Genomic DNA, 22545 nt, shown 5'->3' with positions numbered 1-22545 from the left:
ACTAGCAAAACCAAATATACCCAGCTTATAAACTGACTGGTTTTCTTCTGGAAAAACTGAAAACTGCATGTCAAAACCCACAGTTAATTGAAGCTTTTCAAGCCCATCTCCACACCAGTCAAAATCCACAACAGTGGACAGTGTCTCATAATCACAAGTGATCCTAAATAAGGTAGAACCAGCTGAGTGCATCAAGGGAATTGAAGAACCACCAAAAACATCTGGAACTTCATTTAGTGCGACTTTTAATATAAATGTGAATACAAAAATAAACACAGAGTTCTACAGTTCTCACAAATGCTCAGATTTTCTTTTACTCAATTCCCTGGCAGTTTGGCAAGCGCTTGTTTTCTCTGCTCCGCAGTCATATATTCACAAGCTTCTAAAATATTTACTATAATTAAAGTCTGTTGAACTGTTTTTGCTTTTACCCATATTCTTCCATTCATTCCCAGCACCAGCTCAAATGGGTACAGCTGTGACAGTTCCTGAATTATTTCACATTTGGGAGCCAAGAGTCTGTAAAATAAGATCAGTAAGAGTTAGAGGAAAAAGTGAATGCTTGTGTTTGGTAACTATTACATCATTATCAGTCAGCAACTAAGCTGCAGCACTGGCATCACAAGAGCAACTCCAAAAGGTAAGATGATTCAAATTGCATGTCCATCCAAAACAGTCATACCATATCAGAATTTAAGTTTTTCTCTCAAAATACATGCACCTGAGGAGAGCACTTGTGTATTGATAATTGTTTTTCTAATTAGTCAGAAGAGTTACCGAGAACAAGGCTGAAAAATAACTTACCTGTTCACACTGATGACAGGACACGTAAACCAAATAATTTACAAAACCCAGGTATGAAATAGCTACTTTTCAAAGAACAGATGCCTACTTTTCCTCCCCTCAGCATCAAACCAACAAGAAGTTTTACCATCATTTATCACTATTAACTCATATTTTGTGATAATCACGCACTGCTCAATGTACATGCACCCTCTACTCAGTAAAACTGGCATCAATGCACTAGAACAACCACATAGCTTGATTACTGGCTAGTTCACACTACTTGGATTAGAGATAGTTATGCATATCCTATCTAAAAATGCAATGTTCCTCTCTTAGTTTCAGCTGCACAGAATTGTTTTTCTCCAGCCTATTGGGAAAGGCAGGGGGAGTGTGCGGAGGAAGATGAGCAAATGACTATGTGGTGTTTAGCCACCTGCTGGGTTAAACCACAACACTTACAGGTTAGCACAGCTGGATTTCTTAGTACTTACTTTCTTATCAGACCTAGGGAAACTTTAAAGAGGAAGCCATCTTGCCCAATTACTCCCATTCCACTTGCTCTTCCACTGCTGTCTATACAGACCATCTCTGGTTCCATGTCTTTATTTGCTACAAGGAACTGACCGTAAATAAGATCTCCCACCTAAAGCAAGCAGTGCCAGAAAACAAAAAAGCAGTAGTGAAGATCATACTGCACATTTGTAAGAAACATCCCATTGATAAACATGCACCAAGACAGCAAAATAGTTGTCAATTGGATGAAAATCTGGACAAGAACCAGCAGTGTACATTTGCAGCTCAGAAGGCCAGGAGCATCCTAGGCTGGATCCAAACAGAGGTATCCAGTAGGGTGAGCAAGATAACTGTTCCCCTTTACTCTGCCGTCATGAGGCCCCATCTCGGGTACGGTGTCCAAACCTGTGGCCCTGTCACAAGAATGCAGAGCTGTTGGAGTGAGTCAGAGGAGGGCCGAAACACGTCTCACGTGAAGAAAGGTTGAGGGAGTTAGACTTGTTTAGCTTGGACAAGAGAAAGCTCCTGGTAGACCTCACTGAAGCCTTCCAATACTTGAAGGGCGTGACTTTTTATATAGCCTAGGAGTGATAGGACAAGGGGGAATGGCTTTGAACTAAAAGAGGAGAGGTAAAGGTTACGTGTTAGGAAAAGATTCTTTACTCAGAGGGCAGTGAGGCACTGGCACAGGCTGCCCAGAGCTGTAGCTGCCCCATACTTGGAAGCAATCACGATCAAGCTAGATGGGGCCCTGGGCAGTAAGATCAGTATGATCTGCATAGTGGGTGGCAACCCTCCCCATAACAGGACATTGGAACTAGATGATCTTCAGGGAAATTCTTTACTATGAGAGTGGTGAGGTACTGGAACAGGCTGCCCAGAGAAGTTGAGAAGATGCCTCGTCCCTGGCGGCGTTCAAGGCCAGGTTGCACGGGGTCCTGGGCAGCCTGTTCTGGTATTAAATGGGGAGGTTGGTGGCCCCACATGTGGTAGGGGGGCTGGAGCTTCATGATCCTTGAGGTCCCTTCCAACCCTGGCCATTCTGTGATTAGGTGATTAATTACTGGTGATAGAGAAATGAATTATGGTGATAGAGAAATGAGCTGTTATAATAGGAAGTGTTCTCCTCTTCTACTGACAACATCTTTAGGAATGCTAAAGATGTGTAACCATATCTCCACTAGAATCTGGAAGGCTACTACCAAAGATTACAGAATTATATGGCACACAATAACTGTTCCTCTTTAAAGTACCAAACTTCAGTTTCTCTTTCTCCAGACATTAAGAGCATCAAAAGCCAGGCCTGTTACTGCAGTACTTTATCAGGTCTGCCACGGGCCACGGTAAAACCTCGATGAAGGTTGCCACGGGCCACGTTAATCCTTATTATCGCGTGAGCGGCACAAACACCTTTTGCTAAGGTAAGAGGCCGCACACCGGGCAGCGTTACCTGCACGTTAGGCCTGTTCCTCTTGGTCGCGCCCTCGAAGGCCAGGTAGGACAGCGAGGCCTGCTCGCTGCCGCCCACATCCAGCCGGAACACGTCCCCCACCTTGCCCGTCACGATGCCGATCACGTGGTCTCCCTTCACCGGCACGTACTGCGAACGGTACAAGCGGTACAAGCGGTACAAGCGGTCAGCGCGCCCCTCCGGCACCCCCCCTTCTCCCTCCCAGCCCGCCGCCGCGCCGTACCCGCTTCTGCTGCGAGTCCACCCAATAGGCGCCGCCCGCCGCCGCCCCGCCGCCCGCCTGCCGGTGCCGCAGCAGCCCGCACTTGGTCACCAGCAGCCCGCCGGCACAGCGCCGCAGGCCCGGCCCGCACAGCAGTCGTCCCCGCGGGGCCGCGCTGATTCCCAGCGGCAACCGCTCGGGGTCCTGCTCGGCGTGCGCGGGCGGCAGCAGCACGTCGCCGGGCAATACCACTTGCCCCACGCGGGATTCCGCCGGCACGCCGCCGCCGCCGCCCGCCATCGCCTCAGACGGGCCGCTCGCTCGCGCGCATGCGCGGTGTCCTCACAACCTTCCGCGACCCGGCGGAAGCGGACGCAAAATGGCGGCGGCCGATCGAAGGCAGCGGGCGGAGCAGCAGCGACACCGCCCGGCCGTTTACTCCGATCGCGGGGCGCCTGCAGGGCGTGCGGTTGCTCGGTAACGCGGGAGGACGCGCCGTGCGAGCGGGCTGGTAGGAACGGCACGGGACGGGACCGCTACCCCATTTAGACGATTTTCTCCTAGTAATGGCCTGATTAAATTAGCTTTGATGAAATTATTAGCATCGCATTCAGCATGTGATGCAGTCAATACTCCCAAAACTCCTCATTTGTTTGTTTGTTTGTTTTTTACCAATTCTGTTCCCCAGCCTATTGGGAAAGGCAGTGGGGTGGGTGGAGGAAGGTGAGCAAATGACTGTGTGGTCTGAATTCTGCAGTTGGTAACGAATGGCTGTTGGTTTATCGTCAGTAGGTGCGAATGGAGTCTCAGTACCTCAAGAGCTGCCTGGGAGATTGCTTAAAAAAGGGTCTGGCAGAGGTTGTGGAGCGTCAGCCTGCAGACCCCATACAGTACCTGGCGAGCTGGATTTACAATTACAAGAGAACTCTAGATGAAGAAAAAAAGGTGGATCTAGCTTGGGCAAAGCATTTCATGGCAATCTAATCAATGCCGTTTAATCTCTCTTTATGTTTTGCTGTTTTTTAAAATTGATTTTGTGTTACCTCTGAAATAGAGAACGTTGGAAAGGATTGAACTGGAAAAAGAACAGCAGGCAGCCCTGGAAGAACTTGAAACGTTAAGAAAAATGAAGGAAGAAGAGCTGATGATACAACAGAGATTTGAAGAACAACGACTGGTTAATAATAATACATAATTATAGTAGCATATGATGCTGGGGCAACTTGCAGCTCTCCCACAATAGTAGTCATCATACGACTACTATTGCAGTGATTATAGTCACTTAAAAAAAAAAAAAAAGATAAGTGTTTAAACATCATGTTTTGGAAATAATAAATGAAGGACTAGTAGGCAGCTGGGGAAAAAAAACTTACCTGCTGCATGGTAAGACGTTACCAAAAATGAAGAGTCGAAGCTGAAGAGCAACTAACTTAAGATTCATATGTAAAGTAGCTTAAAAGTGGTAGACTGTCTTTTGTAGTTAATTACCTTACCTATCTTTTTTCCCCTAGAATCTATATGGATTAATCTGATTAATTAATACTACTTGCTGTGCAAAACTTCAAAGAGCCTAATCTAAATGATAGGACGTAATAAATATTAACTACTAAGGGGTGTGAGGAATGAGTATCAAAAGTGTGTACGCTATCTTCAGCTGTCTTCTTTATGATAGGAACAAGAACGGGAGAAGTTGAAACTGCAGAACAAAGAAGAGAAAATGCAGCTGCAGCAGCAGGATCCCGAGGTTTAAGCCAAAGCTTAATAAAGATTTGGAAATATCGTTAATCAGCTGTCTTTCAGATTCAGTCACTAAATACAGAACACAAGGCAGAAACCTTTATTTTTGGAGATGTCTGTTTTGCTAAACATGAAGCAAAGATATATTGAGTCTTTGTTATGTAACCAAATAAATTTAAACTGCCTACAGCTGAGGACATAGCTATTGCTGCAGCGGTCTTCATCTCATCTGTAGTTCAAATGCAACTGAGGAGTCATTAAGTGACTTCAAATATCATTGCTGTTAAGTCTACTACACAGGTCACTCCAAAAGCCTCCTACTCATTTCCATGGTATTCATTTCCATATAACAAAGTGCACGAGAATGCTACATGAGAGCAAAATCACAGGTACAAAATGGTATTTTTCAACACAGTGCCACCATTACCTGCATTTTTGCCAGCCATGAACTAACTCCTGCATGCCATGACTGTAAAAATCAGCATCAATGGAGGCAACCCACTGCTGCTGTTGCCACTGCCTCACTATGACTATAGAATCATAGAACACCCTGGGATGAAAAGGACCACAATGATCATCTGGTTTCAACCCCCAGCCAGTCACTAAATACAGAACACAAGGCAGAAACCTAGAAGCAAAAGTTGAACTAACACAAAGAAAAAAAAAAAAAAACAAACATCAGGGAAGGATGTGTAATGCTTCCTTTCAGTCTAGGTTTTATATTTGAATTTTCAATATGGAATATTGAACTAGTGAAATATTTCTTAACTTTACACGGAGCACAACAGTTTAGAGATATTTTTAGAGCTCTGTGTTGAAATACTGATAGCACATAACTAGAAAAATGGCAGTGTAAATGTAACAGAAGTATGTACGTATATAAATAGAAGAAAAAAGAATCCTATAATTTAAAAGAAAACCTCAAGAAATAGTCTTGACAGGCATACAAAGACCCATTCACACGCTAACATTCATGTGGCATGCATCTGAAGTACTGTTTTTACATTAATACGTAAAAGATGTTTTAGTGTATTTAAAGTATCCAATGTAGATGATTACTCATGACACAGAATACTTTTAACTGAAAACATATTTCCATTACCATGGGAAAATGAGAAGACCATAGGAAAATGTAAGTTATGTAAGCTGAACTTACAGGTAGAGGAGGGGCGCCTAGTTTGTCCACGGTTGAAGAAGTAGATGAGAATGGACTGTCTGAGATAAGTGTTGGGAAACAAAGAGATCACAAATAATCAATTATGGGATATTTGCTTGCTGTTCTAGTTAACCCTCTGCTGGTTCGTTCCTATAATTTTAAGGGATATTATTTTGACCACAGTCTTCACGCTGTCCTTAGCCTGTTGTCTGGTGCAGTCTGAGACACCACCATGTGATGCTGAGTGAATAAATCCCCAAGACTTAAAATGCCCCTCGATGGTGTTGTGTGTCACGACTGGAAGTATTAATATTCTCAGAGAGGAAGCAACCTTACTTTGCCTTTTGAGCAGGTATCATACAGAACATGGACTAAATCACTGACTTGCTTCTGACTGAAATTATCTAGGTTTTTCTGATTGGTCTGAAGTATATTGTTTGTGCGGCAGAATGCACTCTGCTGCACAGTTATCAGAACAACTATTTCATGTAAAAGACCAGATACCAAGCACACACAGTGCTCAGTGCAGCAAAGACCTGCTAAGAATCATGTTATCTGAGCCCCGTGCCAGCGTAACAGTACTTACTCTGCACAGCACTGCAACTAAGAATCTAAATTGTGATATGCAAGCATCTTCTACACCTTATTTATTTTTTTTAACCACTTTGTGCTTGATAATGCTAGTACATGAGAGGGTATAAATCAACCACCACTGACTGTAAACATGGCAGTACGTTTAACAGATGATGCCTTTTATGCACATCACTGGAGATAAATATTGATGCATCTATCTTTTTTCAGCTACAGTCTCGATAGTGTGAATTGGAATTTTGCTGGATTGGTTTTAATACTACATCTGAACCCTTTTTCCTTTATTAACCTTAGCCATCTGCTCACTTGTTTTCTGACATTATCAGTTTCATTCCAACTCAGAACTTAAATGTGGTATTAACGTGCTTTAAGCATAAGGTTGCTTTATTAACAACTTGTTTTATAAAGGTTCTTCAAAAACATTTGTGAATATATTTATGACTATACCTAGGATCAAGTTTTCACAATTATTTTGATTTTGCTAAGAGGTAAATGTGATGGGACCTTTAAGTCCCACCTAGCCCTATTTTTTATAGTTTTCTGGCAACTGAATATTAAAAACTGTACGTGAGGCTTCAGGACTATTTTGTGTCCTTAAATAAATGAATTGCAAAATCAGAAGTGCAAATGAATCAAAGAACCATAAAATGGGTTCCCATTAAGGGAAGGGACCTTAAAAGCCATCTAGTTTCAGCAACTCTGCCACAGATGCAGGACCCCAGATGGGGCCCATAAGGGTGGAGCAGAAAGGAACTATCACCTCACTCACTCTGGTGATCACTCCTCTTTTGATGCAGCCCACTATGCACTTGGCCTTCTGAGCTGCAAACACACACTGCTGACTGCATCAAGCTTTTCATCCACCAGAACCCCCAAGTCCTTCTCCCCAGGGTAGCTCTCAGTCAGTTCTACCCAAGATTGCCCCTACTCTGGCTTTATTGAACCTCATTAGGTACATGTTGGCCCGCTTCTCACACTTGTCCAGATCCCTCTGGATGGCATCCCTTACTTATGTTCCATCAATGCACCACTCAGCTTAGCGTCACCTGCTGATTTGCAGAGAGTGCACTGGATAGTGCCGTCCTGGTCATTGATAATGATGAGGAGTGCTGGTCCCAAGATGGACCTCTGAGGGGCCTCCACCTGGACAGAGACCACCCTCTGCCAATGACCACCCGACCAATTGCTTATCCACTGAACAGTCCACTCATCCAAACCATACCTTTCCCATTTAGAGGCAGGAATGTGATGCAGGACCGTAACAAAGGCCTTGCAGCAGTTTAGGTGCATGAATCTCTACCACCTTTCCTTTATCCACTGATCATAGAAGGCCACCAGATGGGTGAGGCACAATCTGCCCTTGCTGAAGTCACGTTGGCTCAGATGACCTTCTCTTGTCACACGTCTTCTGCATCATCCATGAAGTTTTCATGCCCCAAGTTGTCTAAAGTTGGATTACATAAATCTGTTGGTGATGTCACTGCAGGTTTTGCAGTGCTACAATTTTTGTATTAAAATATGAATTGAGAATAGATCAATGAAATGAAACTACGTTCACCTTTAGCATTGAGACTAGTCTGTTCTCGGAGATCTAACACATCATCCAAACTTACTGAATCTGAGAATCAGACTAGTGATAAAGCTTCATCGTATTTAACTGAATGGAAGAATGCACATTTCTATTTATGAATGAAGACTAGTCTGTATTATACATTTGTTCCTTCTTTGTACAATGTTCATGCTTACAATGTTAATGCTTACAACTGATATATTTGTTTTTGTCTTTAGATTGCAACTGATTTAATGCCAGAGTTTGAACAAGAAAGTTCCATCTGATCTGAAAGCAGTAAAAACTATTTCTACTCGTTACTAGCTAGCCCTGAAGGGCTATGCCTTAATTAGTGTACTTTGTATAGAAAACTGATTATACACATACCTGTTGTTTTGGTTTCTTGGCTTTCTGGGTGCTCCTATAAAGCCTGTTAATTTTGGCATGCTATGCTTCTTCTCTGTTCTTAAACTACAGTAGCTGGCACAGCTGACTTGGAGAAAGGAAACTGGAACTGAGATAAAAGAAATAAATACATTTTTCACTGATTACCTGTTGATTCTTGAAGTGTAAAATAAAATTAATACAAATACAGATTTTGTGTATCAACATCATTTTGGAGTAGGGGCTACAATATCATCATTTGAATATACAGTAAAAAAAAAAATTGAAAAGACTTGACACGAATTTGTAAGGTTTCTGATATTAAGAAGGAACGCTGTGTGTATCAGGAGGTGAAGCAAGTTTCGTACATGGAACTAAATGCAAAATTTAATCAGAGTATTTATGCCATTAAGAAGTAACTTTCTGTGACTTCATAGAAGCACAGAACAGCCTGGGTTGAAAAGGACCACAATGATCATCTGGTTCCAACCCCCTGCTATGTGCAGGGTCACCAACCAGCAGACCAGGCTGCCCAGAGCCACATCCAGCCTGGCCTTGAATGCCTCCAGGGATGGGGCATCCACAGCATCCTTGGGCAACCTGTTCCAGTGCCTCACCACCCTCTATGTGAAAAACTTCCTCTGAAAATCAAACCTAAACCTCCCCTGTCTCAGTTTAAAACTATTCCCCCTTGTCATATCACTATCCACCCTCACAAACAGTCATACCCTCTCCTGTTTAAACGCTCCCTTCAAGTACTGGAAGGACTTAGTAGAAACATGTACTAAAAGAAGTCAGTCTGTCAGAAATCATGAGGTACTTTTTAATGACACTAATTGTTTGCTCTACAATTTAAAATCTTTACTGATTACTGCGTGATAATAGGTGAGCTGCAGGAGTCAGTATATTCATTTTGGTTAGTCAGATCTTAAAATTACTGAATTTGCACTGTGTTGATCATCTCTACTAAATATCATTATTAATCTAATTAAAATATATTAATGATGTATACACAGCAACTTCTTGTGCCAGCCTTGAATGGACTGGCTGGATGAACAGATGAAGGTTTTCATTTGAGCCAGTGTTTTTATTTCAGTCCTTTTATTATGTTTTCTATGGAAACTTCAGCCTTCATATATAACTTAAACATATTGCCTAAGTACTTAAGACAACTTTAAACATGCTAATAAATAAGTCTAATCACTAATTCCAACCAGTGGCTTTCATTATCTATTCTTCCATAACATTTGTATCCTCATTCCAGTTTGTTGTGTGTCCACTAGAGTGCGCCCTAAAAAAAAAAAAAAAAAAAAAAAAAAAAAAAAAAAAGTTGTCAGTTACAAACCATCTCTCGTTTTGTTTCAGCTCTTTTTAACTTTTTCCTTGTGATTTTTCAGTTGCTGTTTCTCATTCCCTCCCTAAAAACCCAAACTCGAGTTTTCAAATGGAAACTTTTAGCAGAAAACTCCTTCAGCAACTGTCAAAAATTCTCTGGCAGATTCTAGCTTACCTATTCTTTGGTGTTACACAAAGATATAAGATATTCAAAGGTCATTTAAAGGAATTCCAGTTCTTCATAATTTGATATGCCCAGTTTGCCTCTCCTTGCTTCACAATAATTCTCGTCTTAAATATGGGACCAGAGGGTAAATGTGTCAGCGCTGTAGGAAATTTGGAAATGTTACTGCTGTTCACAAAAAAGATGACTTCTGCTTAGGTGTCTAAGTGTGGAAGTAAATTAAGGCAGCTTAAAATCATTACCTTTCCTGCTAAACTTCATTGTGGAACAGGTGCAGAACAAGGAAAAAGGTAGTATTTCATCATTACTACAGGTGATGTGACAGTTTAACCCATACTTTCTAAAAAACCCAAAGTGTAATTATCTAACGGGAGTTTATGTTTGCTTTTTCACTAAAAACACTTCTATGAAATGGAGAAGATGGAATTCAGAAGTAGATAATAGGACACGTTGCTGAAAATATTAAAAATAAATACTGTAATAAATAATATATTATATTATGTATAATAAATACTGACAGAAAATATATGGATTTGCAATATTTCTTTTCTTCAGAACAGGAGCAGACTTACTTAGGCTGTTATAAGACCCCAAGTACAGACCCTCCAGAGAACGTGCTGATAGTAATGTGTCCAATCACAGCTGTTCTCATTCCAACAACACTGGAACATAAGGATGAAAACAGATATGAAGCCCAAAATAGGACAAAATGAATAGTTTAATTACCAGTGGGTTCACAAAGAGGGAAACTCAGCCTGGTAATGTGAGAAGCTTTTCTCCTAGGAAGAGAAATACATGGTGCAGCAAGCACATTTCTATGTTATCATTTAAGACAGTAGATTTTATTAAGTATGCAGTCTCTAATAGTGGTGATTCTCTTTCACAGTATAAAGAAACATCCTTCTCTATCCAAAAGCTTTACACAGCAACTTCCTAATGGCAGCGAGAGTTGGATGAATTTGTCCAGATAAAATGTAAAACTGATTTCTTCTGAACTTTGCTAAGACAGTTTACTTCTATTTGAAGCCAGCTATTATTTGCTTTCCTTCTTCGAATTTGTTCCTGTTTTTAGCTTAGTTAAAAAGCAGTGTGATATAGCAGCTACAGCTAGAAAAGAGTCTAATCTTGCTTTTTGCTGATAAGGACCAAAGTGCATTTTAAAATACCTTACCATATTGTTTGATTTTTATTTATTAGATTTAATTGGTTTCTGGCATAACCATTATAAACACTGTAAGTCTTTTTTTTTATGCTTATGTATTTCAATTCAGAGGAAGGTAAAAACTAGACTACCATAAACATTTATATAGATACTATGGGCTAACAGTGGTGGAAGAAGGTCAAGACAGAGGAAAAATATCATTCAGTTGTCACAGCACAGGAGACTTGATGAGGAGCAGGGGACTCTGATGCACAGGATTTGGGAGCTCGCACCTTGGTCATTATAACCATAAACTAATGTCAGTGTATAACACAAATCTTATTTATAAAACTTACAAAATATAAATTGTTGGGGTTTATACCAAGTTTTTGTTGAAGTTACTGTAAAAGATGCTACGTCATGAAAAATTATGTCCATTGTGGAGATGCTGAGTGCTTCCATTTTATCTTCAGATGTAGGGCACCCAAAGCCAATCGCTGTTTTGGGAACCATTTGAGACCATTAATTTGTTAAATCAAACTCATTTGCTGAAAATTAATTAAATTTGTCTGTTTGAACGTGAGTTAACTGAAGGTGAGTTTAAGAAAAACAAAACCAATTTATTATTAATACCAAGCATGGTTGTATTATTACTTGAAAGTAAAGCATCAGGGAAGCATTGATGTTACAAGTAGAAAAGGCTAACCATCGGTTTCTTGTCAGCCTTAAGCAAGCTGTTATTTATTAAGAGGTTGCATTGACATTTCTGTATTGACACACAAAGATATACTACAATAAGAAGTCAAAACCCTTCCTTCCAAACATTCTGCACCTGGTATATTTTAACATTTCAACAATATTTTAAAACCGATGCGAAGCTTGAGTATGACTTAGGATAAATATAGAGTAGTTAGGATTATCATTAATAAACTTAACTGAATTATTGTAACCTCTCTAAAGGCTATTAAGAAGTTTTAAGAGTCTTAACAAACTCACCAAGGAGAGTCTGTCACTTCTTGTGTGGAGTCATTCTTGGGTCTATTAAGAGGAAATACTGTTATGACTTCTTTTCCATTTAACCTTGGTTAAGTAATATTGTGAAAAATATCTTGCTTTAGTTTGATGTTCAACCCATTGGTGTTAGAGCCCAGCAAAATGGTTTTGTCTTTTTTTTTCATTTTGACAAAATAAATGATTTTTTTACTGGTTTGTATGCAATTTAAGTGTGGTCTTGCATAAGCTAAATGAAGATGAACTTGGTCTGCCTTTTTTTTTTTTTTTTTTTAAGCTGTTTTTTACCAATTTTCTTTTTTCCCCCCCTCTCCGGGGGGGGGGCGGCGACCGGGAGGGGGGGCAGGAAGAAAGTAACCCTCTTTGTTCTCCCTGAAATTTCTGAAATGATTAGTAAGAGGACTGATCTCCACCAGTGTAAGCATGAGTTCTACCTCTGAGAACTCATCTCTTACTCGTTGAACTCGCAACACGCTCAACACAGTTGATTCAAACTACTTGTAGGGAAAGATACTGCAGAAGAAAGAAAATCCATTACACTGAGGAGGGTGAGAGAGGGAGAGAACATTCCAATAAATGATTGCCATAGCAGCAGCAAGGCACTGCAGCTCCCCTTTGCTCAGTTTCAAGTCGCATTCCTGGGAGTGTGTTGGGCTTCTCCAATCATTCCTCTTCATTTCTACCCCACCTCCTGACTCGACTTTCTTCTAGAAATGACTGGCTACATGCAGACACACCTGTATTTGGTTCATTGTTATCTTGAGCAATTTTGGTTTTGCCACTGATGTATTTAGAAGATAAGTTTAAAAAGTGCTATTTACTTAACTGATAATTGTAACCCTGGAGACAGGATTTGTTGTTTGTTTCATTGTAAACCTAGCTGCACTGAAAAGCTACCCTTAGGCACTGACAGCTGAAAATTTCTGGAGCTGGGATTGCTGTTAAGTTCTGAGGCAGCTGCTCTTCAACATTTTTCAGTAATCATATGTATGCATATATGCAGAGCATATAGAAATAGCACACCATTATTATTTTTCTCTCTTGGGCTTGAGTTATCATGTTACAGTACTTTACAACTATGCAGGTGGGTGTCTTAGCAAAAATACTATAGTAAGTAATTTCTCTTCTACCCTGTTAATAGAATGTGTTTATATAGACACTGATCTCTTAATAAGGTTAGGAAGAAATTTTTACCATTTTTCAGACCTCGGCCATTGATAACTTAAACACATATTCCCTCTACCCTTCCTATGTGCATTTTTAAGGATTTTTTTTGTCTGTGAAACTCAACATATTTTCACAATATACACATTTGTTTCAGAATTTATCCAAGCTTTACTTGGTTAAAAAAACAAATAAACAAACAAAGAAAATCAACAGGAGACTACAAACATACCCGTATATTCTTATATATTTGCTCTGACTCTTCACCTACAGTGTAGTATTGTTTCCCATTATTTGCTAGTCTATATTTTGCTCTGCATGGGAAGATAATTAGTTACCTCATATTTATCAATATTCAATTTTGGGAACAGCAAAAACCCTTCAGGTTTTGAATAGGCTCAAATACTCGTGAATTCCGTATTCTGAATTCATGAATTCTGTAAATTCATTTTTTTATTCTAGTTTCATTCTGTCTCAAGAATATTTATTTTCTGTGGAGAGCAGGTCTGTACTTACTGAAGTTACCAGCAGAGCTCCCACTTCAGTCCTAGTAAAACATTCATGCCGTTTGTGTGGGAATCTGTGCATGTGTCTTCAAAATAATTACACACTGCAATCTCTTTTGTGACCTTGCTTCTAAAGATTTACAGAACCCCAGAAACATACTTTGTGCTACTGAAGATAAAGAGAGATGATGAAATAGAACGGATCACCCAACACCTCTCAATAACTCATGCTCTGACCATTGCTACTGGAATGATAAGGCATTCACAGCAATCTGAAATGGTAAATTAAGAGATGAATTACAGGCATAGTGTTTTCTTACAAGCTATGATTCCAGGAGATAAAAAAAAAAAAAAAAAAAAAAAAAAAAAAAAAAAAAAAAAAAAAAACACCTTTGAGTAAGTGATTTATGGTGGGTGCTACTTCAATATTTTCAAAAGAAAGTACCTTGTGCCTAGGAGACAGAATTAATGACTGGTATGAACTTAGGAAATTAAGTACCCCAATACAAACTCATTAGTAGTAAAAACTGGAAGGGGAAAAAAGTGAAGGGATGCAAAAATATTAGAGTAGAAGAAAGAGGAGATACACCAAAGAAGAGTTCTTGCACTTTTTTAACATTATGCCTACCCATGTAAGGTAGTATTTGGGAAGTTAAAGAGAGTTGCTGCTTTCTTTGCCCTTCTCTTACCCTTAGGGCTTTAGTTACCCTTTACATAAATAAAACAAGTTTACTTTCTTGAGAAGATCTAACATGAGTTACATGGAGTAACTCCATTTCGTGATGAGCATAAGCTGAGTACTCCACTAACAAAAATGGCAAATAAACACTCTTAGCCCTCGAATTTGTAGCCTTAACCTATATCATGAACATCGATTCTAGGTCATATCCAGGTTTGTTTCTGTTTGTTTTATTACTTCTGGTACATTATGGTACAGCAGGTATAACACTGTAACACAATGAAAACTATAGTAGCAAAGACCCACAACAGATGAGGATATCCTCCAACGCAGCAGCCACGGACACCACACAAAAACAAAACAAAGACTTCACTCACCTTCAAAAGGCCTCAAGCAGGCATCAACCCCCAACAAAATCTCTTTGTCTTCACTGCCAACCCTTAAATGAGGTCTGTAAGAGGTGGATCCCGGCTCCAGCCCTTCTGGTCACTCAGCAGCATTGAGTGCACCTGAGCTCCTCTGGGTTGGCCCTGCCTTCCCACCAGGTGCTCCATCACTGCTTCAGGCTATGACTTAGCATTTCCACTACGGCAGAAAAGGTATGACATTCTTAATCCTGACATTTTTCTTCATTAAAAACATTCCTATTGTTAAGGGTCACCTCACAAGTCCCACTTTTCAGGCAGGCTTAGTACCATTTGGCAGAAGGTTAAATATTCACTTGTACAGAAAGATAAAATTATTACACGTCTTGAAGGAGCGTCTGGACAGTCTCAGCGTTCTTTGGTGATTCTACTGTATTTTCCAGTAGCGAGTGACTGGACTGTCAGTCACAGAGAACATACAGAGTAAGAAACCAGTGCATACATACATTTCTATAACCAATCATTTTGAGAGGATCAATAAAAGATTATCTTTTTTCTGTTTTTATACTTTTCAACTTTGATAATTCTACATTTGTCTTATAAAACTTTCCTTTCTGAAAGGCTATTATTTGCACTTCATTCATTCATTCATTCATGATAAGCATTCAGTTGCAAAAACAATGGCATGGAGAACATGACTCTGTTGAGCACCCAGCATAACTGTAATTTAGTGTCTAATTATTCTAAACACCTGCAACTCATACATGTCATTTCAACATGTGTTCATGATTAGGTGCTTTCAAGCAGCTCGTGATGTCAAAACACTTGTTTAGAAATGAAAACATAGGAAAAAATTCCTCATGCTATAGAAAAAAAATGTTTATGCATATAATTACATCTATGTGAATATAAAAAAAGACATTTGCAGAGGTCTCCTACACTTTTTCTTTTTAGATGGCTATGAAATAATTTTTAGCCTCATAATTTTATTAATTTTTGGAAAACAAAAGAAATCATGGGGGGAAGCGGCTGATCTCACCCTGTGGATCCTGTGAGCTTTTGCTGCTCTTCCCCAGAGTTTCATCGCCATAATGTATTTCAAAACTAATAAAAAAATCAAGCCAGTCTTTCTGGAACACGATTTAAAATGTCAATAGCACACTGTGAAACATCATTGGTTTTTTATTTAGAAATCTGACATATACTGAAAAAAAAAAAATCCTGAGTCTTAATTTCAGGGCAGAGGGTTTGTAAAACACTGAGCAGCAAAATAAATGATATGGCAATTATGTCTATAAGCCTGACAATCTTTTTGATGGTACTGAATTTTTCCATTCTATATTCCATCTATGAATAGGAATCCATGGAAATTTTTGTCTGCCCCAGTTACTGTCTGTATTTTTGTCTAGTACCATTTATGCCTCCGTCTTGATTGATGCTACATGCCCTTCATCCATTATCTAGCATCCTCTGGTTAGGCAGACATCTAAGAATGTTTTGGCTGTGTTTTATTTAGGACTTGTTTATTTGCAACTGCTAAATGATGAGGTGCGGTGAAATCTATCAGACATTGATGAAAGATAATGATGTTTGTTGTTCGCTAATATATTTGCCCAGCTCAAGTGTGTGAAAATAGTACTTGAATGGCAACCTAGCTGAACCAATTCTGGTGACCAGGTCAGGCTGAGAGGGGTTCTGAAAGACGTGGCCAATGAGGTTATGTATTCAGCAGTTGCATGCACATCTCAGAGCATTGGTAGTTTGTTTGAGCTCTACAGCAATGATGATAGGAGTGTTTCTGAAAAGAAATTGATAGGCACAATGGCTAACAAAATTGTGGGATATATTTTGTATCTTGTTTTCTTCAGATAACGATGGAAGCCAGAATCTGAAACTCACAGCATCATGCTGTCATTTTCAGTCTTGCAAAATTAACATAAAATGATTTTATGATTCTGTGATTCCATACACGGTGCACATATGGGTGACTATGGATTACTATAGGGTCTGCTCCAAAAGTAGTGCCTCCTCTTATATTATGTTGGCCCACAACATCAAAGATGGATATTGGTGGTATGACAGCAGAGGTTGAACTTTCCCACCAATATTCCATTCCATGTTGTTGCCATGTAACAGATGGCAGTAGAAGGCCAATCTGACAAAATGACGTCTGACATGGAAAGACATATGAAGCAAAGATGTGTCATTGAATTGTTCCATGCATAAAAAATGGAACACTGACATTCATTGGCACATGCTGAATGTTTCTGAAGACCAAACAGTGGATGTGAGCATGGCGAGGCAGTGGGTGGTGTGTTTCAGCAGCGGTGACAGTGGGCCGCCTACACTGGTGCAGATTTTCACGTGTGGCATGAAGGCTCTTGTTCATCCCTAGCAAAAATGACTGGCTAATGGTGGTGACTATGTTAGAAAATAGTATTTTGTAGCTGAGAATTTGCTCTCTCAAATCGTGTTATTGTGCTCTTCGTATCTGTTCTGATTTCCGTGGAAATAAATAGGAGACATTGCTTTCAGAGTGACCTATGTAATATGTGCCAAGGCCATGAAGCAACAACTTTGATGTGATCCTTAGGAAATAACTGAAGGTACCTTGATGACTAAATTCTGCTTTCATTAAAGTTAAATGAGGCCTTGATTCTATTTTCATTGGGAGTGTTATTTCCTCAGAGCAGTGCCACAAGGCGGAATTTAATAGTACCTTATTTTCTGTTTTCTTTCTGTTAAATTTAATAAATTAACCCATTAGTTGTTGAAATTATGCCTAGGACAGGAATGAAAAAATGTTCAATTATAAATGGTCTCCCTTTAACCTTACAGAAAGCCATCTATGTATTTTACCTGAATGTTTTTTCCAGTTGTCACGGTCAGTTGTTTGGTTTGGGTGGCTGTCATCTGACAGGAAACAGAGCACAACCCTTAATTTTGGTTTGCATGGGGTGTGATCATACATCAGATATGCACAAAACTATAGTTCCTTTCTGAGTAAATAGTTAGGACTCCCTGTTGTTAATGACATGGCTAATCACCTGTCCAGACTAAACCCCACTGCGGTCATAGATCTGTATCTCAAAAACAATTTGGCTAGGGAAACACAGCAGTCTTCTAGCAGCTTGGCATCTGTACAACCTTCTGCATTTACATGTCTCGTGACATTATTAGTGTATATATGTAAACCATTACTACTTCCTCAGTAGTTTAGGGAATAAACTGATGCATTCAATTAGTCCTCACCCAAGAGTTTTTTTGCAGTGGAGGTTCATAGATGTTTACAGAACAGGTGGTCTTTGGACTTTGAAACAAATATTGACTCTAGTACATCAAGTCATGTTGCAGAAACCTATCTGCAAGAACACAGTTGTGGAATCCAATCTGGCTTCCTGACAAGGAACATTAGGTTAAACTCAGACACTTTTAACTTATTCTAGCTAAATACTGCCAGAAAAGACTTCTGTTTCCTTTGATATAAGACTGAAATTAATTTTCTTAATCATTTACATTTGTCACTCTGAAAGCAGTGTCTCCTATTTATTTCTGTGGAAACTGCAATAGATACAAAGAGCACAATAACATTATTTGAAGGAGCAAATTCTGAACTACAAAATGTTATTTTTTAACATAGTCACCACTACTAGCTATGTATTTTCACAAGTGATGAGCAAGAGCCTGCATGCTGCACTTTTAAAATTATCTGCACGGCCATCTGCGATGTGACTGGTCTTTCATTTTGCCATAACCGCTGCTGAAACACACCACCTCACCACCCACTGTGGTTACATTCACTGTTTGGTCTCCATAACTGTTCAGCAAGCACCGATGAGTGTGAGTGGATGTAATTTTTTCTGCATGGAGAAGAAACACATTTCCATACCTTTTCTTCATATGCATTTTCACGACAGACACTATTCTGTCAGACTGCTCTTCTGCTGTTGTCCGTCATGCAGCAACAAATACTGGTGAGAACGTTTGACTTCTACTGCCATACAACCAACATAAAATAGGAGGCATTACTTTTGGAGCAGCCTTCATACGTAGTGACGTTGCACTGAGCAACCTGCTCAAGTTTGTTCTGCTTTGAGGAGCGGATTGTAGTAGAAACTTCAACCATTCTGTGGTTCAATGTTGTGTCAGACTGGAGAATTGGAAGTCAAAGAGGCGTGAAGAGAATAAGCATATGGAATGGGTAGAAAATTCTTTGGTATTCATTGTGGAAGAACCTGAAAAGACTTCTTAGAGCATAGAGAGGAACGTAGATGTGAAATATTGTAGAGAATCACTGATAAGCTAAAGCAGCTCTGGACTAAGTTAGATGAAATGCACACTGATAAACAGCTGTAACTGGAATTGATATTCACAAAAAAGTTGGAAGAAAACTCAAGGTGGTTAAGAGGTGAATTACTTATACTGGTCTGCAGAGGTGACAGGAGTTCCCATGTTCTAGTGTGAAAAGGAGAGAGGTGATAAACACCCAACTCAGAACACATACTGCCTTCTATTCTATAATAACAATCTTTTTTTTTTTCTGTCCAGTAATATTTGATTTTGTCCTAAACGTTCATGGGCCAGTGAAATTCTGCACCTGCATATCCAAGAAGCCTTGAACTACATTCATTTTTAGAAAATATTAGATAGAGGTGAGAGTTCTGAAGCAGGTGTGAGATCTGTGCTGAGATTCTGCTATACAAACTCTATTGCTCTGCTTGTCATTTTTCATGCAGAAGGAATAAACCCAAATAAACAAATCTTCCTTACATTAGCTTCAAAAACAAAACACCCACCTCCCTCAAAACAAATATACTGAACAACTCATGTCAGCCTGTTAAACAGGTAATTTGAGTACAGTAATATCTGATGATGAAGTTAAGAGAACAAAAGAGAAATACCTGGGAGAACATTTCCACGTGTGCTATTTGTGTGCACAAAGTATTTCTGTGCGTCTTTAAATCTAAGTGTGAGGTTGGATCCTTTAATGATAGTGGAATGTTACTTATGAAGTCTATGAGCTCTACAGATCAATTTGTTTTACTAAGCTTTTGAAAGTTGATGTGGGAGAACTAAATTAAAGAGTTTAAGGAATGGTTTTACCATGACTGATTCTAATAATGTGGAAGACCTTCTGAGTCCTCGATACGGTTTCCTCATTGTTTGAAAGAAGTCACTTCAAAGTGTCTGCTGCAGTGAAATAGTATGAGTGAATAGAGTCTAAATGTGTATTGCTTCCAGAGAAAACATGATTCTTTTGTAGGTGAAGTGAGGATGTCTAGATCTGGAGGATCTTCCCTCCTTCTGCAGTGATAGTTTTACATGTAAGCTATTCAACTCAAGCTCATTTTATTTCATTTCTATAGATATAATTCATCCATTTAGGCTCCATTCTAAGTGGTTTATAATGTAAATAAGACATCAGTAGAGAAGCGTAGGGAGATAGAAAGGAGTAAAAAGAGTAAGTAAAAGCGAAAAGGAAAGAAGAAAGGGAAACGTGTCTTAAACAAACAGAAGGATATAAGCAAGACAAGAAGAAGGGAGGAGGATAGAGGAGAAAAAACAGATAAGGGCAAGAAAGAGCAAGGCAAGCAAGTAAAGTGAACTGGTGAGCCTACGACATTGAGAGGTCTAGGGTCAAAGCAATTAATCAGTCATATCTGCCCAGAGAATCAGCAGCATCAATTGGAGTCAGTCGTAATTTTCTAAGTTAAATCTTGTTCATTATTTCCTGGGCTTTCTCAAGGCTACAATAAAACCTAGCATGCCTCCTCACAGGTGACAAATGTTACATGAACTAGGAGGTAGTTAGAAGAGAAGTAGTTTTGCTGAACTGCTACAAATAAAAGTAACAAGAGTGTGGAATGGTACCAGCCTCTTCCAATTAATAGAAAGAGCTGCCTTGCTATTCCAGTGGATCTTGTTAACATGAATAAATAGGTACAGCAATACAGAGGACAGTGCTATTTTTGCCTTAGTTTTTCTACCTCTCTCCTCATTTCAAAGCACAGAAGTTATACAGCTTGAGAAAATTCTGCCACTAGATATCTTCTGAGTAAAACTCATGGAATATACTCTAAAGATACTTAACACAGTGATAGGCTGTATAGGGTTTATAAAGAGATTTACAGAGAAACTGACTTTGCTAGAGCTTGGTATCACAAACCTGTTGACTATGCAGGAAAGTAAAAAGAAATGTTGGAAGCCATTTGCATTGGTAGCATTGATAGGTGAGTCTCTATGTGTAAAATGCAATGGGAAAAAAAAAATGCTTATATCCATCTTTTGTTTACTATAAACTTTTTTTTTTTTTTTTTTTTCTTCTCATAGGCAGAAGATCTGTGCCAAAACTGTATGATGTTAGAGCTCTATCTTAGCTTTTCACAAATATTTAGCAAGTCAAATAGTCTGGGAATTGAAGCCAAATTAAACATTACCTAACCCTACGCTCATTTAGAGTCCTGGAAGATGTCCTAGAAAAGAGCATGCTGAGATGCTTCATGGCCATATAGCAAATGTGTTGCTCTTGATAGTAAAATTGCGACTGCAAGCAGTTCCAAATGAAGGTTTTACATGAGTTATGTGAAATGCAGCTGTGCAGCATTTCTAAAAAGCACTATTTGCGGAGAGGCTATTTAATGAAGGCTGACCCCCCAAAGGTCTCACAGACCAGTGTGTTTAACTAGGCAGAAACTAATTCAAAAGAAGGAACTGCAAAAGCAGGATAAACAACAGATCTGCAAATTCACTGCTCGTGTGTCCAATTAATTGCACTAATTAGCATTTTAAGAGCTTGCAATTTTTATTTTTATACAGAATAAGAGGGTTGCAGATTGAGAATATTCGATCTTGTCTTCTTTTGCTGGAGGATTGACCATAGAATCAGAATTAAAACTCTTGTGTTTATGTTTTTGTTTTTGTTTTTGTTTTTTTTTTTGGTCAGAGGTGTTTTATCCATTCTGTACTTCCATAGAAAAGAACAATTACATTTAAGAACACATGCATGCCGCTGACATTGTTTTACTTTAAAAGTTAATATAATTTTTGAATGTTAGGCATTAACTAAAGTTAACATAATTAGTTACTCTTTGATCTTCATTTCTTGTTGTTTTTTGTTGTTTGTTTGTTTTGTTTAATTCTATCTTTCTCTGTGATATCAATGCAGGATATATTCAGGCTGGGATGGAATCTTAGTGTCAGTGGAATGATGAAAATTTACTCCACAGAAAGCTATGGCTCATGTTATCTGGTGTGTGAATTCTGCATTGTTAAGTGCAACTGGTACTTTTTTGTCCTGTGACATGAATTCTATGCAATAGAAAACCAAGAGAGCGTGTTTGGAAAAAGACTAATCCATGTCCGTGATAATTAGAGGTGGACCAATGCTGCAGCAGATCACTGGTGAACATTCACAGAAACTGGTTATTATTTTCAGGAATGTAGGTAGAAAGTGAAAATTCTAATGAATTCTTACATAAATATGTGGCAACGCAGAAATTTAAGTCCAAGGGACCGTATACAGGGGTATTCTAAAATAACATGAAGAGTTGGAGGTAAACTGACTTTTTAAACAGAAGAGTAGTGAGGATGTCACTGCAGTCAACATTTCAGGACTATGGAACATGTGCTATGTTATTTGTTTCAATCCAAATACCAGGTGTTGTATTGTAATGTTGGAGTGAATGATTAAGAGAGTATAACTTAGTGTTCAGTGAAGGGAAAATTTGGTTTTATTAGATCTATAGCTTGATCTGAAACTGAGGCTAGAGCA

General features: G+C 39.2%; 2 protein-coding genes and 1 long non-coding RNA gene across 6 annotated transcripts; 1 reads left to right on the top strand and 2 right to left on the bottom strand.

The window, feature by feature from the left end:
- Window positions 1–228: 228 nt before the first annotated feature.
- Window positions 229–3280, bottom strand: EXOSC3 (exosome component 3). The gene is made up of 4 exons (XM_042863287.1): window positions 2994–3280; window positions 2750–2899; window positions 1278–1429; window positions 229–519 (listed from the first exon to the last, which is right to left on the bottom strand). The coding sequence occupies exons 1-4, from the start codon at window positions 3270–3272 to the stop codon at window positions 318–320; spliced, it is 783 nt and encodes a 260-aa protein (XP_042719221.1). The 5' UTR covers window positions 3273–3280; the 3' UTR covers window positions 229–317.
- An 81-nt stretch (window positions 3281–3361) lies between these two features.
- On the top strand, window positions 3362–4757 carry DYDC1 (DPY30 domain containing 1). 4 transcript variants are annotated; one of them, XM_042863291.1, is made up of 4 exons: window positions 3362–3449; window positions 3762–3917; window positions 4027–4149; window positions 4645–4757. In XM_042863291.1, exons 2-4 carry the CDS (start codon window positions 3771–3773, stop codon window positions 4720–4722), a joined length of 348 nt encoding a protein of 115 aa, XP_042719225.1. In that variant the 5' UTR covers window positions 3362–3449; window positions 3762–3770; the 3' UTR covers window positions 4723–4757. The 4 variants fall into 4 exon arrangements, with proteins under 4 accessions (XP_042719225.1, XP_042719222.1, XP_042719223.1 ...); XM_042863288.1 differs by having other exon boundaries at window positions 3420–3483; XM_042863289.1 differs by lacking the exon at window positions 3362–3449 and adding an exon at window positions 3455–3483 and having other exon boundaries at window positions 3765–3917.
- A 4334-nt stretch (window positions 4758–9091) lies between these two features.
- Window positions 9092–13825, bottom strand: LOC122175548. The gene is made up of 4 exons (XR_006177433.1): window positions 13741–13825; window positions 12046–12087; window positions 10481–10570; window positions 9092–9680 (listed from the first exon to the last, which is right to left on the bottom strand). It is a non-coding gene; the product is annotated as an uncharacterized LOC122175548 (long non-coding RNA).
- Window positions 13826–22545: the final 8720 nt, after the last annotated feature.

The sequence above is a fragment of the Lagopus leucura genome, unplaced genomic scaffold (assembly GCF_019238085.1).
Source record: "Lagopus leucura isolate 7727_CA_CO unplaced genomic scaffold, USGS_WTPT01 Super-Scaffold_739, whole genome shotgun sequence".
NCBI classification, from domain to species: domain Eukaryota; kingdom Metazoa; phylum Chordata; class Aves; order Galliformes; family Phasianidae; genus Lagopus; species Lagopus leucura.
The sequence above is the reverse complement of the archived record's forward strand: the minus strand, read 5'-3'. Positions and strand labels throughout refer to the sequence as shown.

Bases quoted from the DNA above. Each gene is read 5' to 3' on its own strand.
- EXOSC3 (XM_042863287.1), bottom strand. From the start codon at position 3,272: ATGGCGGGCGGCGGCGGCGGCGTGCCGGCGGAATCCCGCGTGGGGCAA. The intron at 2,900-2,993 runs GTACGGCGCGGC...TACCGTTCGCAG, and splicing joins TGGACTCGCAGCAGAAGCGG to TACGTGCCGGTGAAGGGAGA. The intron at 520-1,277 runs GTAAGTACTAAG...CTTATTTTACAG, and splicing joins TCCCTAGGTCTGATAAGAAA to ACTCTTGGCTCCCAAATGTG.
- DYDC1 (XM_042863291.1), top strand. From the start codon at position 3,771: ATGGAGTCTCAGTACCTCAAGAGCTGCCTGGGAGATTGCTTAAAAAAG. The intron at 3,918-4,026 runs GTGGATCTAGCT...CCTCTGAAATAG, and splicing joins CTCTAGATGAAGAAAAAAAG to AGAACGTTGGAAAGGATTGA. The intron at 4,150-4,644 runs GTTAATAATAAT...TCTTTATGATAG, and splicing joins GATTTGAAGAACAACGACTG to GAACAAGAACGGGAGAAGTT.